The sequence below is a fragment of the Aegilops tauschii genome, chromosome 4 (genome assembly GCF_002575655.3).
Source record: "Aegilops tauschii subsp. strangulata cultivar AL8/78 chromosome 4, Aet v6.0, whole genome shotgun sequence".
Taxonomy (NCBI): Eukaryota; Viridiplantae; Streptophyta; class Magnoliopsida; order Poales; family Poaceae; genus Aegilops; species Aegilops tauschii.
Window position 1 is genome coordinate 300,159,236 of NC_053038.3, and position 18,533 is coordinate 300,177,768.

At 47.6% G+C, this 18,533-nt stretch overlaps 2 protein-coding genes across 2 annotated transcripts; both read left to right on the plus strand.

The window, feature by feature from the left end:
• Positions 1-5,604: 5,604 nt before the first annotated feature.
• Positions 5,605-7,116, plus strand: LOC109750355 (uncharacterized). The gene is made up of 3 exons (XM_020309324.1): positions 5,605-6,015; positions 6,292-6,441; positions 6,577-7,116. The coding sequence occupies exons 1-3, from the start codon at positions 5,605-5,607 to the stop codon at positions 7,114-7,116; spliced, it is 1,101 nt and encodes a 366-aa protein (XP_020164913.1).
• An 816-nt stretch (positions 7,117-7,932) lies between these two features.
• Positions 7,933-8,754, plus strand: LOC141021837 (uncharacterized). Its single transcript, XM_073497683.1, has one exon. The coding sequence runs from the start codon at positions 7,933-7,935 to the stop codon at positions 8,752-8,754; it is 822 nt and encodes a 273-aa protein (XP_073353784.1).
• Positions 8,755-18,533: the final 9,779 nt, after the last annotated feature.

The following is an 18,533-nucleotide window of genomic DNA, read 5'->3' on the forward strand; positions in this document are numbered from 1 at the left end:
AATACATCACCTCGTGACTAACTCCTTAGTCATTTGCTTGCAAGCTTATGATGTGTATTACCGAGAGGGCCCAGAGATACCTCTCCGATACTCAGAGTGACAAATCCTAATCTCGATCTATGCCAACTCAACAAACACCTTCGGAGATACCTTTAGAGCATCTTTATAATCACCCAGTTATGTTGTGACGTTTGATGGCACATAAGGCATTCCTCCGGTATCCGGGAGTTGCATAATCTCATAGTCGAAGGAATATGTGTTTGACATGAAGAAAGCAATAGCAATAAAACTAAACGATCAATATGCTAAGCTAACGGATGGGTCTTTTCCATCACATCATTCTCCTAATGATGTGACCCCGTTATCAAATGACAACTCATGGCCATGGTTAGGAAACCTTAACCATCTTTGATCAACGAGCTAGTCAAGTAGAGGCTCACTAGGGACACGGTGTTTGTCTATGTATTCACACATGTATTTAGGTTTCCGATCAATACAATTCTAGCATGAATAATAAACATTTATCATGAATAAGGAAATATAAAATAACAACTTTATTATTGCCTCTAGGGCATATTTCCTTCAATAAATAGCATGGAACAATCAAAAATTATAGATACGTTGGAGACGTATCACCACCTAATCATGATATTAATGAGTCCATTAAGCTATCTATGTCTCCATTAATGAAAGTGAAGAAAGAACCGCTAGGTTGATAGCCAAGCGAGAATTCCTAGAAAAGGCTATTCCGCCTAATTTTTACCATAATCATGATGAAGATATTAAAAAGATTGGTGTCTCAACCATTGAATATTGGTTTAGTAATATAAAACTTGATGAAAAGAGACTGAAGATGAGTCAACTTTGGCTAGAAGGCGTCCCAATTTTCGGAGGGTGATTATCTTAATGATAAAAAATAATAGTGGGTTTGGAGAGATCAAGACTTTCACTAGTGATTTGACCACTACTTTGGATTACAAGGACTTTAGTTATGATAGTTGTTCTTTAATTCAGTATATTTCCTTGTTGCAATCCATGATAAATTCACCTAATGCTTATGAACAAAATAAACCTTTTACTAAACATATCGTAGAAGCTATGATGAAAGCTTTTGAAGAAAAACTATAGTTGGAGGTTGCAATGCCTAGAAAATTGCATCATGAATGGGAACCTACTATTAAACTAAAGATAAAAAAAACTATGAATGTAATGCTTTATGTGATTTGGGTGCTAGCGTTTCCACTATACCAAAATCTTTATGTGATGTGCTAGGCTTTGTTGATATGGATGAATGTTCCCTTAATTTGCACTCAGAGGATTCAACCATTAAGAAACCATTGGGTAGAGTAAATTATGTGCTTATTCTTGCTAATATAAATTATTTGCCCGTGGATTTCATTGTGCTTGATATTGAATGCAATCCATCTTTTCCTATAATACTTGGTAGGCCTTTCCTACGAACCATAGGTGCTATTATCGATATGAAAGAAGGGAACATCCTCTTAACTGAGGGAAATACTTATATCTACTATACTGCATCATCCTCTCCTCTTCGAGGACATCCCAACGCAGCTCACAAGTAGCAAGACCATCGCTTCAGGGGAATCTTCCTCTTGTGGGTTCGATAACCCCGGGTCCCCTTTGGGGAAATATGTGCATGATACTTTTCTATTCCTTTACCGGATCACTAAAAGGAGGTATCAGTATCATAGTCATTTCTTACTATATGATAAACTTTGGGGTTGCTCGAATGTCACCTGTAAGATGATGATATAACAAGAACTTGCAGGTTCTTTGGAAAGTTTGACAAGGGGCTAGATAGCTTAAGAGCGGGATTTGCTCGTCAAATGATGGAGAGATATTCATAGGGCCCTCTCGGTGTTACGACATCCGTCGTTGTTAGGCCAGACACAGAATACTATGCAACGGGGATGTCAGAACATGTCAACGTGAAAGAAGAACGAAACCGGTAATGAGGAGACTGGTATAGTGAGCATGAGAATGACTCAAGAGGATACCAATAAATCGCACCTTGGGCTTTGTAAGGTATCGCGAAACAAAGGGAATAGGCACATGATAACCAAAGATTCACTCAAATATCACTCATGTACTCATAGGGATCGATATGAACGTCCACGGTTCCGCTATCGGTCATTGAACAAAAGGATTTTTCATTCATGCCAATATTTTACCGAACCTACAAGGTCACAAGCTTAAGGTAATCACAATCTGCTGAGTGTTAGTAGGATAGGAGTAATGAGAATATATTTGTGAAATATTTTCACTAATATTTGAAATAGTTTTGAGAGGAACTGGAAGTGTTTCGGGGTCAACGAAGGGTTTGGTTTATCAGGCAATATCGTGTACCACCGATAAATAATATATAGGAGAAAAATGATTTCAGTGATGTCAAATTAATAATAATAATAATAGTAATAATAGGCACTAATAATAGTTACGAGGCGTTTCATTTAATTTAATATCAACGGGCCTTAAAAGGCCAAGTGGTGGAAAGCATATTGGGCCACTTGGGCCCAATAGGAGTGGCGACCCCTTTTCCTCATGGAGATGGAAGGGGGAGGCCAATTGGTGGGGCACTCCCCCTCCTCATGGCCGGCGCAAGGGGGGTCCTCCCCCCATGTGGCGCCCCCTCCTCTCCCTCCAGCCTATGTATACTAGAGGTTTTGGCACTTTTGAAGACAAAAGTTTTGGAGCCTCCTCTAGTTCTGGTTCTAGTTGTTCCAATTAGTGTTAATTCTTGATTCTCTAATCCTCGTAATTAGAAGCCTAGTGTGGTTATAATCTTCCCCCTCTAATTCTCCAGTGACGATTAGCTCTGGACGGCAAAGCGCTGCCGGATCGTGAAGACTGTACGCTTGCAATATGTGGAGAGGTTGTGCTTTCAGTATTCCATTCAAGGGATCGTTCGTGAGCGGTTATAGAGATCATTAATCTATGGTTCGAGGGACTTCAAGTACGATCTACACCGATTATTCTTCTGCTGCAACTCAGAGTTGGTAACGATCCGATCCAAACCACATCTTCATAGTGTTTCTGAGTGATCGTAGGGTGATTTTTTTTTCTACTACGTTTTCCAAAATTTCTCACCACTTTGCATCGATTCAACCTTTTATACATTTTTATACCTTCTAACTATGTAGACCAAGCGGAAGCGTTTGACAACGCGGTTGATGTAGTCGAACTTCTTCTAGCTCCGACCGATCAAGTATCGAACGTACGACACCTCCTAGTTCTGCACATGTTCAGCTCGGTGACGTCCCTCGCCTTCTTGATCCAACAAGTTGTCAAGGTAGTAGATGAGTTCCGTCAGCACGACGGCGTGGTGACGGTGATGGTGATGTGATCTGCGCAGGGCTTCGCCTAAGCACTACGAAGATATGATCGTGGGAGTAAACGGTGGAGGGGGGCGCCGCACACGGCTAGGCAATTGTCTGGGGTGTGCTAGGGGCGCCCCCACATATATATATATATATATATATATATATATATATATATATATATATATGTGGGAGGGAGAGGGGAGGCAGCCAGGGTGCGCCCCAAGTAGGATCTGAATCCTACTTGGGGTTTCCCCAAGTGGCGCCCATGCCTTATTTCACCGGAGAAGAAAGGGAAGGGGGAAGAGAGAAAGGAAGGGGGCGAACCCCCTTTTTCCTTCTCCCAATTTGGCCTCCTGCCATAGGGGGGCGCCACCCCTTATGGGCTGGTGTGCTCCCCTCTCATAGGCCACGATGGCAACCAGTGCGAGAAGAAAAGGTTGGGTGTTCCGACCCGAGCATATGATGAAGGGTTGCGGTGCTCTCCGTACAGAAAGTTTGAGAATAGATCAGCGTTTGTGGCGCCCGGAACCCAGCCTGCAGCAAGACGGGGGCTGAACTTTGCTAGTAATGCGCCCTCTGAGGTTCTTGGAAAGCCAAGAGAGAGGTGTAGAGGGAAGGGAAATCAAGAGCAGCAGCAAACACCAGAGATACCAGTACGGGTTGATGCTCACGACGGTTTTGGCGAACATAGCAGCTCTGACGGACACAACATGGACACGGACCTTTCTGATCGTGTTTTAGCTATGCGTGTACACTTGGCTGGGCAGAGAGCTGAGGTCAGCAGAATCCGCATGGTGCGGGCATCATCTGAACCTCCAGAGTTCATCTTCCTTGGAGGTAGAATACCTGCGCCCCTGCCACTTTCAGTACGCCCACCTAGGAGTGAGGCGAGCCACAGCAGCAACCTTGGGAGCAAGGATATGATCCCGGCCATGCGTAACCTTCACGACACCTCGGATTTCTCATCTGCTGAATCTGATCAATACATGCAAGAGGCTGATTCTGTTCTGGGGACGAGATTTTCACGTGGGCAAGCGTCCGACGGCCTGAATCCCAACCAGGGAGCTATGGTGGTGCATGCAAAGAGGGGCGTTGGCAACAACCAGAAACGAGGGAAGATTCAACAGAGTGGCAAAGGCAAGAACCAAGATGAGGAGAAGATGGACTCGGACAGCATGGATGGAGTGGAGGCAACCGGCCTTGGGGCCGCCAGTAAACTGACGGGGTCGGGTGCGCCGCCCCGTCAGGAGCAATGAATTGGCTAAGTTGGAACTGCCGGGGGGCGGGGAATCCTTCGACAGTTCATGATCTCGCGTCTCTTGTTATGACGCATTCCCCAAGTCTTGTTTTCTTGTGTGAGACTAGGCAGAATAAAAATAAGATGTATCGTTTGCATAATAGGTTAGGGCTTTCTGGTTTTGAAGGAGTCAGTAGTAATGGTCGTAGTGGCGGCCTAGCACTATTCTGGCATGAGTCTATGTATGTCGATGTGCAAGAAGCAAATGAAAGATTGATTGATGTGTATTTGCGTGTGTCCCCGGACAAGCCATTATGGAGAGCTACATTTGTTTATGGCGAACCGAGAGTAGAAAATAGACACATGATGTGGGATAAGCTCAAAGGTCTGCATGCTCAGAGTGCTCTGCCATGGGTGATTATCGGTGACTTCAATGAGGCTATGTGGGATTTTGAGCATCAATCGAAAACTCCGAGACCTGCTGGTCAAATGATTAATTTTCGGGATGCACTTGAAGCTTGTGGCCTCACTGATCTTGGTTTTTCAGGGCACCCCTTCACATATGATAATAGGCGGAGTGGCCGGGCGAACGTCCAAGTTCGGCTGGATAGAGCGGTGGCGTCCGATGACTGGAGAGACATGTTTATGCAAGCTTCGGTGGCACACCTTGTGTCGCCAGCGTCGGACCATAGTCCGATGCTCCTCAAGTTCTCGCTGGAACAGGACAGGCGGCCTCGCAGCAGCCACCGGTACGAGTTGATGTGGGAGAGATCGCCGGCTTTAGAGGCCATTATCGCAAACTCTTGGTCAAGCAAAGGTACGAAGAGGAACCTGGGAGATGTAAGGGAGGCCCTTGCTACTGTTATGGCTGATCTACACACTTGGAGTAATAAAACTTTTGGCAATGTTACACGGGAGCTAGAGAAGTCACGTACTAGGCTTGAGGAACTCACCAATATGAATGCAGACAGAACTGAAATAAGACTGGAGATGGACAAGATGAATGATCTGTAATACAGGGAGGAAATGTTGTGGCTCCAGAGATCTCGGATTGATTGGCTAAAGGAAGGGGATCGTAACACCAAGATGTTCCACAGGAAGGCAGTTTGGCGAGCGAGGAAGAATAAAATCCAAGGGCTGGCGGAGGAGGCGGGTGTTATGCTCACTGATCAGGCCACCATGCTACAGATGGCAAAATGTTATTTTCATAATTTATTCACAGCTGACCCAATGTTGGAGCCACATGATGTGTTACAGCTTATACAGCCCAAGGTGTCCGCGGAGATGAACAATAATCTATGCAAGGAATTTACCGATGAGGAGATTTCTAATGCAATGTTCCAGATAGGGCCCCTAAAGGCGCCGGGGCCGGATGGGTTCCCCACGAGATTCTTCCAGCGGCATTGGGCGGTGATGAAGGATGACATAATTAATGCGGTTAAATTATTTTTTGCCTCTGGAGTCATGCCGGGCGGGATAAACAGTACGGTCATTGTTTTGATCCCCAAGATTGACTCGCCGTCCCGACTCACTGATTTTTGGCCTATCAATCTCTGTAATGTCATATATAAGGTGATAGCCAAATGCCTGGTCAATAGGTTGAGGCCTATTTTGGATGAGTTGGTGTCCCCAAAGCAGAGCGCCTTTATACCGGGCAGATTAATTATAGATAATGCCTTAATCGCTTTTGAGTGTTTTCATGCGATCAAACAGGAGAAGGACCCGGAGCAGAGCTTTTGTGCCTATAAACTGGACCTGTCCAAGGCTTACGATCGGGCAGATTGGGTTTTCTTGGAGCGAGTGATGCAACAGATGGGTTTCTCTCACCGATGGGTGGATTGGATAATGAGGTGTGTCACCTCGGTGAGGTATTGCGTGAAAGTCAATGGAGCCCTCTCGGATTCATTCGCACCGTCTCGTGGACTACGGCAGGGAGACCCCCTCTCACCTTTCCTATTCCTTTTTGTTGCTGACGGTCTTGATGCTATTCTAAAACAGGAGATTGCAGCCAACCGCCTCACTCCACTCCGGGTGTGCGCCCAAGCTCCAGGCATCTCACACCTCCTGTTCGCGGATGACACCTTATTGTTCTTTCGTGCTAATGGACAGGAGGCTGCCCAAGTCAAAGAAGCTCTCAGTACATATGCTAGAGCTACGGGCCAGCTCATAAATCCTGCCAAGTGCTCTATAATGTTCAGCCCCAAATGTTCACAAGCTAACAAACAGGAGGTCATGCACAACTTGGACGTGGTGAATATGAGCTTTGAGGAAAAATATCTTGGCTTTCCAACGCCAAGTGGCCGCTTTTCAAAAGGGAAACTACACAATCTTCAGCAGCAACTGACGAAGAGAATTATAGAGTGGGGGGAATTGATGTCCCAAGCAGGACATGAGGTTCTTATCAAGGCGGTGGCGCAGGCCCTACCCACCTTCCTAATGAGTTTGTTTACATTTCCTGGAAGCACCTGCGATGATTTGGGGCGGATGATTCGTAGCTACTGGTGGGGCGCGTACAGAGGCAAGAGGAAAACCCACTAGAAATCTTGGGACTCGCTGCTGAGGCCCAAATCGGCTGGGGGTATGGGATTCAAGGACTTCAGACTCTTCAACCAAGCAATGTTAGCTCGGCAAGCATGGCGTATTTTGGTCAACCCGGAATGTCTTTGTACGCGCGTTTTGAAGGCAAGGTATTTCCCTAATGGACGATTAGAAGATACTGTTTTCACTAGCAACGCGGCGCAAACTTGGCAGGCCATTGTGCATGGGTTGGAATTGCTGAGGAAAGGCTTAGTCTGGCGCATCGGTAACGGGCAGTCGGTCCGAATTTGGCGGGACTCCTGGATACCACACCCTGTTGGTCGGCCACCAATTACCCAACAGGGAAGGTGCCGTCTCCGCCGAGTCTCAGAGCTCCTAGACGAGTATGGTGCATGGCGCGGAACCCTACTTCAACAATACTTTTTGCCCGTTGATGTTCAGGAGATACTAAAGATTAAAGCGTCCCCTCGGCTGGGGGCTGATTTCCTTGCATGGGGTGCAGAATGTACTGGTATCTTCACCGTACGTAGCGCGTACCGGCTGGCGCTTGAGGACAAGCTTCGTCCCTCTTCAGTCGCAGCGAGCAGGGCACCGGACGGGCGACGTGCCGTCTGGGCATTATTATGGAGGTGCCCTGCTCCTCCTAAGGTGCGTGTGTTTGCATGGCGTTTGGCTACTAATTCCCTTGCCACATGGTCTAATAAATTCAGTCGACACATGGAGGTTACTGATATATGCCCATTATGTGGTCTCGAGCGCGAGGACACTTTTCATGTGTTTTGCAGGTGCCCTCGGGCGGTGCATTTGTGGCGGACTATGGCGGAGGTGTGGAGTATACCGGACATCGAGTCAGTCCGTAACACCGGCCCGGAGTGGCTCCTGAACCTAATTGCAGAAAGCAATGAAGGGGACCGGCTGCGCCTGATTATGCTGCTGTGGAGATGTTGGCATGTGCGCAACGAGATCACTCATGACAAACCGGCGCCGCCTGTGGAGGTATCTCATCGCTTTTTGCAGAGCTACGTAACCTCACTGCTCGGGATCCAGCAGTATCCGCAGGGAGATTGGGACAAAGGGAAGATGACCATCCAACAAGAAGGTGCAGAACAGCCTATATCGCATGTGGGAGGTGTGCCACGAACAGCCCACAAATGGAGTCCCCCACCCGCCAACTGGACGAAGCTGAATGTCGACGGCTCCTTTTCCCATGATGACGGGAGGGCCGGGACGGGAATGGTGCTCCGTGACCAGGAAGGGGCCATTATTTTCTCCGCGTGTCGCTCCCTATGGTCTTGCCCGGACCCTCTACATGTCGAGCTAGCTGGGTGCATGGAGGGCATAGCTTTGGCCCTCCAATGGACGGAGCTGCCGTTTATCGTCGAGTGCGATAGTCTGCAGGCAGTGCAACTGATCAATGCCTCAGGACAAGACCGGTCGCAGTACGCCATGGCGGTCTCGGAAGTGAAGCATCTTATGAGTGAAAGGGAGTGTCATGTTATTCATATTTCTCGAGAGCAGAATAATGTAAGCCATACGTTGGTGAACTTTGGAAGGACGGAAGACCGTACTGTGGTCAGGCTCCGCTCCGGCCCGGACAATATCCCTAGCTTGTGTAGGGAGGACCTTCTTGGCTCTTGAGTAATACAAATCCCTTTTACCCCGTAAAAAAAATTTGTCGATGACCCTGCTAGCTCAAACAACAGATGGCAGTCATCATCGAAAAAGGAGACGGACTTGGAGTCTCTGGTTTGTCTCACACGAACTTCTTTCTTTTCCAATTTGTATTAACCTAGGATAGAGGATCTTTGTGCAATTCATGTTCTCGCCAGACACGAATGGTGCTCCATGACCAAGTTCCTCGAGCCGGCCAACTGTGACGCCCGGATAATTAGGCTACAGTAATCCCACGCTAATGATGCCACGTCACCACGGTTACTGTTGTCGATCTCGCGATGGTTCAAAATCGATACAAATTTAAATTTAAAATAGAGGCAAACAATAAAAGTTTTCAAATAAAGAAAACTAAGCTAAAACTGAAAACTAAAATGTTCAAAATTTAGAAAATAAATCATGGCTGATTGTGGTGGAAAAACCACATTTTGATAAAATGTTTAGATGCAAGAAATTAATTAAAACAGGGGCTAAACAATTACTTAAATGCTTTTAAAAAAGAATAAACAATTACAGACCCTTTTATTTTGAAGAACTAAATTAATAGTGGCAAAGGCACAATTTGTAACACTAAGTTAGGTGCCACTTTTGTATTTTATTAAATCTAAAATAAATAGAAACTATAATAAATCAAAAAGGATAAATAAAAAGAAAACAAAGAAGAAGGAAAAGAATCCCCCTGGGCTCCGGCCCAGCAGGCCATCAACCGCACTGGGCCAACCCACCAGGCCCAGCCGGCCACACCTTATCCCCTCACCCCCCCAGCCAAACCCTATCCTAACCCGAACCCCACCCACTCTCCCCGATCCCTTCTCTCTCTCTCGCTCCTCCCCGATCTGGATCGGGCGTCGACGCCCTTCCCCCGCGCTTGTCGGCGTCGACCGCCCCACCTTGCCGCCCTCATCGTCGACCCCTCACCGACGGACCCCCCTCCCCCCCTCAAGCATCGTCGCCGCCCTGGCTTCGCAGGACGCCGCACCCGAGGACCACCTCGCCGGTGCCTCCTCTCCCGCGTCGCCCATCGACCCCGACGCTCATGACGTCGCAGCCACCGTCGCCTTCCTCTCCCTCGCGGAATCTCCTCCTCGCCGGCATCGCGTCCCCGTCTTCCTCCCCGAGCACCGCTGCCTAGACCCCACGGCCCCGTGGTGAGGCCCCGGCATCTCCTCCTTCTCTCCTGCTCCGGCCACTTCGGCCATGGTCTCGCTCACCGGCGCCCGCACGCGCGCCGGCCGCCCTGGCCGCGCCCGCGCCCCCGCCTGTGCCCGCGCCCCACCTCGTTCGGACGCGCCCGCTCGGCTCCCTCCGCGTCCGCTCCGCCGAGCAGCCTTGCTGCTGCTGCCCCGCTGCGTGCGCCGCTCGCCGCGCGTCCGCGCCGTTCTGCCACTGCATCGCCGTGCGGCCCCGCAACAGCCCACGGTGCCACCGCCTCCTCCGCGCCATGCCACTCCGGCCTTGCCGTGGCCGGCGCCCCCCCGGTTGGCCTCGGGCACGCGCCCACGCCAGCGCCCGGGCTGCGCCCGTCGCCCGCGCCCGTTTGGCCCCTAGGGCCAATGACATGGGGGCCCCACGCCCCTTGAGAACGATTAAAAAAAGAAATTAAAAATAAATAAATAATAAGTAAATAAAAATGTTAATTAAATAATTAATTAAGTAACTAAATTAATTAACTTAATTAATCATGTTTAATTAAACTAATTAACATTAGGTACCTAATTAACTAATTAAACTGATTAATAGGTTAATTAGGTTGTTGTACCTATGACATGCGGGACCCACACATCAGTTGACCTGTCAACACCTCTGTTGACGTCATGATGACGTCAGCAAACACTGTTCTGGATAATGTTGAATTAAAGTAAATAAATAAATCCTAAAATGATTAAATCTTTAGAAAATCATATAAAATAATCCTTATCTCGGATGAAAATACTTTCTACATGAAAGTTGCTCAGAACGACGAGACAAATCCGAATACGCAGCCCGTTCGTCCACCACACATCCCTAGCATAGCAAACATGCAACTTTCCCCCTCCGGTTCATCTGTCCGAAAACGCGAAACACCGGGGATACTTTCCCGGATGTTTCCCCCCTTCGTCGGTATCACCTCCTACCGCGTTAGGGCATACCTAGCACCGCGTTTTGCCTCCTTATGTTTTGTGATGCTTTGTTTGCTCCATATTTACTGTTTCTTCCCCCTTTCCTTCTTCGGTAGACTACGAGACCGACGGTGCTGCTGCCCAGTTCGACTACGGAGTTGACGACCCCTCCTTCTTGCCAGAGCAACCAGGCAAGCGCCCCCCCCCCCCTTGATCACCAGATATCGCCTATTCCTTGTCTATACTGCTTGCATTAGAGTAGTGTAGCATGTTACTGCTTTTGGTTAATCCTATACTGATGCATAGCCTGTCATTATTGCTACAGTTGTTACCCTTACCTGCTATCCTACTGCTTAGTATAGGATGCTAGTGTTCCATCAGTGGCCCTACACTCTTGTCCGTCTGCCATGCTATACTACTGGGCCGTGATCACTTCGGGAGGTGATCACGGGTATATACTATATACTTTATATACATGACACATGTGGTGACTAAAGTCGGGTCGGCTCGTTGAGTACCCGCAAGTGATTCTGGTGAGGGGGCTGAAAGGACAGGTGGCTCCATCCTGGTAGAGGTGGGCCTGGGTTCCTGACGGCCCCCAACTGTTACTTTATGGCGGAGCGACAGGGCAGGTTGAGACCACCTAGGGGAGAGGTGGGCCTGGCCCTGGTCGGCATTCGCGGATACTTAACACGCTTAACGAGATCTTGGTATTTGATCTGAGTCTGGCCATTTGGTCTATACGCACTAACCAGCTATGCGGGAACAGTTATGGGCACTCGATGTCGTGGTATCAGCCGAACTTCTTCTTGACGTCAGCGACGGAGCGGCGCGCGCCGGATTGGACTGGAACGCCTGCTAGGCTAGGTCTGCTTCCGGCCGCCCTCGCAACGTGCAGGTGTGCAATGGGCGATGGGCCCAGACCCCTGCGCGCATAGGATTTAGACCGGCGTGCTGACCTCTCTGTTGAGCCTAGGTGGGGCTGCGACGTGTTGATCTTACGAGGCCGGGCATGACCCAGAAAAGTGTGTCCGGCCAAATGGGATCGAGCGTGTTGGGTTATGTGGTGCACCCCTGCAGGGAAGTTTATCTATTCGAATAGCCGTATCCCTCGGTAAAAGGACGACCCGGAGTTGTACCTTGACCTTATGACAACTAGAACTGGATACTTAATAAAACACACCCTTCTAAGTGCCAGATATAACCCGGTGATCGCTCTCTAACAGGGCGACGAGGAGGGGATCGCCGGGTAGGTTTATGCTATGCGATGCTACTTGGTGAACTTACCATCTACTCTCTTCTACATGCTGCAAGATGGAGATGGCCAGAAGCGTAGTCTTCGACAGGACTAGCTATCCCCCTCTTATTCTGGCATTCTACAGTTCAGTCCACTGATATGCCCCTTTACACATATACCCATGCATATGTAGTGTAGCTCCTTGCTTGCGAGTACTTTGGATGAGTACTCATGGTTGCTTTCCTTCCTCTTTCCCCCCTTTCCTTTCTACCTGATTGTCGCAACCAGAGGCTGGAGTCCAGGAGCCAGACGCCACCATTGACGACGACTCCTACGACACTGGAGGTGCCTACTACTACGTGCAGCCCGCTGACGACGACCAGGAGTAGTTAGGAGGATCCCAGGCAGGAGGCCTGCGCCTCTTTCGATCTGTATCCCAGTTTGTGCTAGCCTTCTTAAGGCAAACTTTTTTAACTTATGTCTGTGCTCAGATATTGTTGCTTCCGCTGACTCGTCTATGATTGAGCACTTGTATTTGAGCCCTCGAGGCCCTGGCTTGTATTATGATGCTTGTATGACTTATTTATGTTCTAGAGTTGTGTTGTGATATCTTCCCGTGAGTCCCTGATCTTGATCGTACACGTTTGCGTGCATGATTAGTGTATGGTCAAATCGGGGGCGTCACAAGTTGGTATCAGAGCCGACTGCCTGTAGGAATTCCCTTTCCAACTCCTTGGCCGAAGTCGAGTCTAGTCATTGAAAAACTTTTACTAACATGGCTGTGTGGCTTACGGGCCCACGTCGCCATTGGGTGGTACTAGGATCTTTTACTCCTCGACCTTTACTCTGGGACTATGATCTCTCTCCTATTCGGGTTAAATGAATTTTGCTAAATCTAACATTAGGATCTCGTTATCACTTTCACTCGGAGAGCCCCTTATTACTGATGATCGTCTGCTACACGTGAAGACCCTAAAGATACTCTCCGCTGATAACCCGAGAACTTGTGTTCATCGCTTTTGCAATTCCCTTTCATCGGTAAACTCCTATGGATAACCACGTATACTCGCTATTCATACAATGTTTCCCGGTTGGTCTTGTTACTACAAGATACCCCGTAATTCTCTCTGTTGTTACGAGAATCCTTTGAGCTTACTGCCTTGCTGTTCTTTGTCACCTGAATACCCCTACGGATAATTCTCGCACTTACCGAGTATCCGCTCATCCCCAGTTGATTCAAGTATTTCACAAAAGTGTTCAAAATACCATTTGATCTTCCGAAAATCCTCAGGAACCTTTTGCTCTTGAAATTCTTGCTTACTTGCATTATGATTAATCTTAAGTCTCGTAATCTTATTGGCATCTCTTGTCATTATCATTTTGAGTCCGTTGATTCAATCTGTTGCGAATGCTCGCAATCCTCAATCAGAGCCTAGAATTCATCCTTCCGGCTCAGACGTCATTTGAAACGTGAGCTGGTTCTCGCCAATCAAATTGTCGTCGATTTTTCCCCTATGTCTATTGAACTTATCCATCCTTGATCAGAGCGTCTGTTTCTGATCCTTCGCTTTGTAAATCATAATTCCTTTGCAACTGAGCTCTAAGTTACTTAGTTGTTTCTATAATCCAAGGTCTTTGCATTGATTCTACCTCTGGTTGTGTGCCGATACTCACATCAAATCCTTTATGGACCATCAGAACCTTGTTGGATTTTATCCGACAGCGTCCTTCATATTCAATCACTTTGGAAGTTCTTTCCCTGATACATAATGCCTTTAGTAAATTGTATCCTCTCGTTTTGTCACCCATGCTCTACTATCGAGCTTGAGTTATTTACCCCTGAAGCTTGTGATATATGTTTCCACGATGCCCCGATGGGTTGAACCTATGCCTTTCATAGTATGTGTGAACTCGAAAGTTTTCATGAGTCATACTCTTCTGGTATTTTGCCAGATAAAAATTTTCAACACTGCAACTTCATCAAACGCGAGAAGTGAATGAAAGGGTATGCATTGGAGAAGTGGGAGTCGACCTTGAACTTTGTGTTCATGCCCATGGACATGATGTAGATCCTATCATAGAAGCTTCTTGTAATAATAACTATTTCCTTGATATGATATCGTCTAGTATCTGTTGATTGATCCTTTTGCAATCGTGGTTTCAACCATGTTCTCCTTTAAATACCATTTCTCGTGCAAGTTTAAGCACTTGTCCTCTGCAGAGCAATACCCTAGTCCAACCTCTACCTTGATCTGTCGTTGAGTATTACCCCCTAGTATCTCGAGATTATCATGGAACTGCATAACTTCTTATGAGTTCTTCATCAAGTGCTACATTCTCACTGATTCCAATTTTCCACGGGCTCTGAGTTATTAGTCACTCGAGAACACCGATAAGTGAATCGATTCCGCACTCCGATTCAATAACTCTAAGTAATTCTTGTTGCTTATGAGTTTAATAATCCTTCAAGTCATTCCTAGCCTTATCGGCTATATCATTATCGTGCAAACTTTTTAACTGTGCTACCCGGTCCTTCCCGGAACACAACTTTCAATGATGAGCTAAGCTTATGTCGATGTCCCTTGTCTTATCGTTTCACCTCGAACGGCAAGCTTGATTCCTAGTTGGTGTTGTATCCGTAGTTCCAATAATCTTTTGCTGCATCAGTCCTTCTGCTTGAGCAGGCGCTGTTTGATTACATCTTCATGAAACCTCTCGGCAAATGTGTCGTGGTCATCATCAACCTTATGAGCTCTTCCAGGATATCAATTGAGTTCATGATGAGAAATACCATCCTTGCCCTCGATGATCTGTGTTATCATCGACCACTTTATTGCCTTCCCACCAACACAAGCTTGTTCGTGTTTGGTGTTATACCTTGAGTTCCTTGCTATCCAGCAATTGTTCTTCTTTACCTTGGAACATTAACATCTCTTATGTCATCTATGTTGTGAGAATTTCACCACCTCTTAAGTATTCTTGGTATGGTGATACTTCTCACCATCACCATTCTTTCTGGGGTCCTCGTGTTGATTCCAACCGGGGTACCAACAAGTGAGCGGTGCTGTTTGGATTCTGCCCTTCTAGCAACCCTATTCCTTTGAAGTTAATGGTTGGACGTTCATTCTTAGACTATTGATTATTGAATCACCATTCCGACGTTGGTCGTGCAACCCAGCCCATATTTCGGGTGCACCTTTCAACCAATGTTTAATTGTGTATGTTTTCCTCGAGCATACATCATTATACCATTTGAATTGACAAATGTTATCTCCTTGTTGACATACTTGTGGAAATCCATCTTTTGGAAATCTGGAGGAATTGTCGCTGAGTCCATCAGCCACCCCCTCACCCTCTCCTTGATTTAATGATGATCTTTTGTTTCGGAACTCGCTTCCATAGTTCAATTCTCGAGAATCTTACAATGTCATCTCGACAATTTGTGTTGCACCTTTCTTCTCAGGCATCCTGAGTCTGAGTTATCCTGACACCAATCAGATCTGAATCTCGGTCAGATATGATGGTTGGAACATATTTCCAAGAGTAATAACAATGGTCTTTATATGACCCGGTAAGGTGATATCGTGCCTAGCACACCTGGCCGGAGGACCTATTGTTACCATTTCCTTTTTAGCAAGGCTATCCTTTCTTCCATGAGGAAATTGTAAGACTTATTCTACAAGCGGTTCCTGATGGATCCTTTGTGTTTCTAAAGTCTGATCTTCACTTGATAACCATGTCAAGGCTATCTCGATGCATGTCTATGGTACTCCGATTTTCTCAGGGACATTTGAAGTCCGATGCTAAATGTTTCCTGCTCAATTATCCAAACACCCCTGTATGGGTAATGTCATGAAAATTCTCTCCCCTACCTAAAGGGTTTTCTACATTATACCCTGCCACGGATAGCATGCTCTGCTTGTCCTTGGGAAGGATATAGCCCTGAAATAGGTGTTTAAACACATTTTCCTTTCCATTGTTTGGTTTAACGTTTCTTGTGATCTATATGATCTAAGCAGTAATATTCTTCTGCTTATGTAAACACCTTGGTGTGCAACTGTGTCAGCAAGACCCTGTTACTATTGTTGATGACATTCCGGTAACCACCGATGGACGAGAACTTTGCCTATTGGTCCGCCTCGTTTCAACGAGCAGGAAAATGGTTCTCTTCGTCCCTCGCCCTTGGTACCGATATTGTCGCCAACATAATTGACAGGCTATCCTCTGACATGCCTTGCTTACATGATCATGCAAGATGTCAGCCCCCTTTCTACTTTAACCCACATGGTGGGCCCATAACCCACAGTTCCATAGGATCGAAACCTGACCCTCCTGTACACCCCTATTTTGAAAGTTTTCCCTTACGCTTGGCTTCGTATGCAATTCATGAGCCACCTTCCTAGTGATCTGTTCTGATAACAGATGCAATACTTAATCTCGATGCTCTGAAACCCTTTCACACACTTTTTCGGACATCGAACGATTGCCTATCCGCTTGAAACTTCTTATTGCACATTCTTACCTTGCTCTCGATGACTTTCTTGAATTTCAACTCGAGAGATGCATCTACGCCTCGTTCACTGAGATAGCCCCCAGGTACCTAGCATGTGTTGAGCTTCGTCCTTCCCGAGTCTTCCCCCTTAACCTTTTCCGTAAGTACGATGGTGGTCCTGAAGAAAGGATGCCGGCTTCATCATGATGACTTCAAGCAGAGAAATGAAGGCATCAACTTAATGGATCGACCTCTTCGAGAAGAGTAACCAACGCCGAGAAGATCCGTTAGAATTTCGTAACTAAACCTTCCCCCCTTTCACTACCTCTTAAATCTCGGGACGAGATTTCTAGTAGTGGAGGAGAATTGTGACGCCCGGATAATTAGGCTACAGTAATCCCACGCTAATGATGCCACGTCACCACGGTTACTGTTGTCGATCTCGCGATGGTTCAAGATCGATACAAATTTAAATTTAAAATAGAGGCAAACAATAAAAGGTTTCAAATAAAGAAAACTAAACTAAAACTGAAAACTAAAATGTTCAAAATTTAGAAAATAAATCATGGCTGGTTGTGGTGGAAAAACCACATTTTGATAAAATGTTTAGATGCAAGAAATTAATTAAAACAGGGGCTAAACAATTACTTAAATGCTTTTAAAAAAGAATAAACAATTACAAACCCTTTTATTTTGAAGAACTAAATTAATAGTGGCAAAGGCACAATTTGTAACACTAAGTTAGGTGCCACTTTTGTATTTTAGTAAATCTAAAATAAATAGAAACTATAATAAATCGAAAAGGATAAATAAAAAGAAAACAAAGAAGAAGGAAAAGAATCCCCCTGGGCTCCGGCCCAGCAGGCCATCAACCCCACTGGGCCAACCCACCAGGCCCAGCCGGCCACACCTTATCCCCTCACCCCCCAGCCAAACCCTATCCTAACCCGAACCCCACCCACTCTCCCCGATCCCCTCTCTCTCTCGCTCGCTCCTCCCCGATCTGGATCGGGCGTCGACGCCCTTCCCCCGCACTTGTCGCCGTCGACTGCCCTACCTTGCCGCCCTCGTCGTCGACCCCTCACCGACGGACCCCCCCCCCTCAAGCATCGTCGCCGCCCTGGCTTCGCAAGACGCCGCACCCGAGGACCACCTCGCCGGCGCCTCCTCTCCCGCGTCGCCCATCGACCCCGACGCTCATGACGCCGCGGCCACCGTCGCCTTCCTCTCCCTCGCGGGATCTCCTCCTCGTCGGCATCGCGTCCCCGTCTTCCTCCCCGAGCACCGCTGCCTAGACCCCACGGCCCCGTGGTGAGGCCCCGGCATCTCCTCCTTCTCTCCTGCTCCGGACACTTCGGCCATGGTCTCACTCACCGGCGCCCGCACGCGCGCCGGCCGCCCTGGCCGCACCCGCGCCCCCTGCGTGTGCCCGCGCCCCACCTCATTCGGACGCGCCCGCTCGGCTCCCTCCGCGTCCGCTCCGCCGGGCAGGCTTGCTGCTGCTGCCCCGCTGCGTGCGCCGCTTGCCGTGCGTCCGCGTCGTTCCACCACTGCATCGCCGTGCGGCCCCGCAACAGCCCGCGGTGCCACCGCCTCCCCCGCGCCGTGCCACTCCGGCCTTGCCGTGGCCGGCGCCCCCCCCCCCCCCCCCGGTTGGCCTCGGGCACGCGCCCATGCCAGCGCCCGGGCTGCGCCCGTCGCCCGCGCCCGTTTGGCCCCTAGGGCCAATGACATGGGGGCCCCACGCCCCTTGAGAATGATTAAAAAAAGAAATTAAAAATAAATAAATAATAAGTAAATAAAAATGTTAATTAAATAATTAATTAAGTAACTAAATTAATTAACTTAATTAATCATGTTTAATTAAACTAATTAAACATTAGGTACCTAATTAACTAATTAAACTGATTAATAGGTT

Bases quoted from the DNA above. Each gene is read 5' to 3' on its own strand.
- LOC109750355 (XM_020309324.1), top strand. From the start codon at position 5,605: ATGTTGTGGCTCCAGAGATCTCGGATTGATTGGCTAAAGGAAGGGGAT. The intron at 6,016-6,291 runs GTTAAATTATTT...GCGATCAAACAG, and splicing joins AGGATGACATAATTAATGCG to GAGAAGGACCCGGAGCAGAG. The intron at 6,442-6,576 runs GTGAGGTATTGC...ATTCTAAAACAG, and splicing joins TAATGAGGTGTGTCACCTCG to GAGATTGCAGCCAACCGCCT.
- LOC141021837 (XM_073497683.1), top strand. From the start codon at position 7,933: ATGGCGGAGGTGTGGAGTATACCGGACATCGAGTCAGTCCGTAACACC.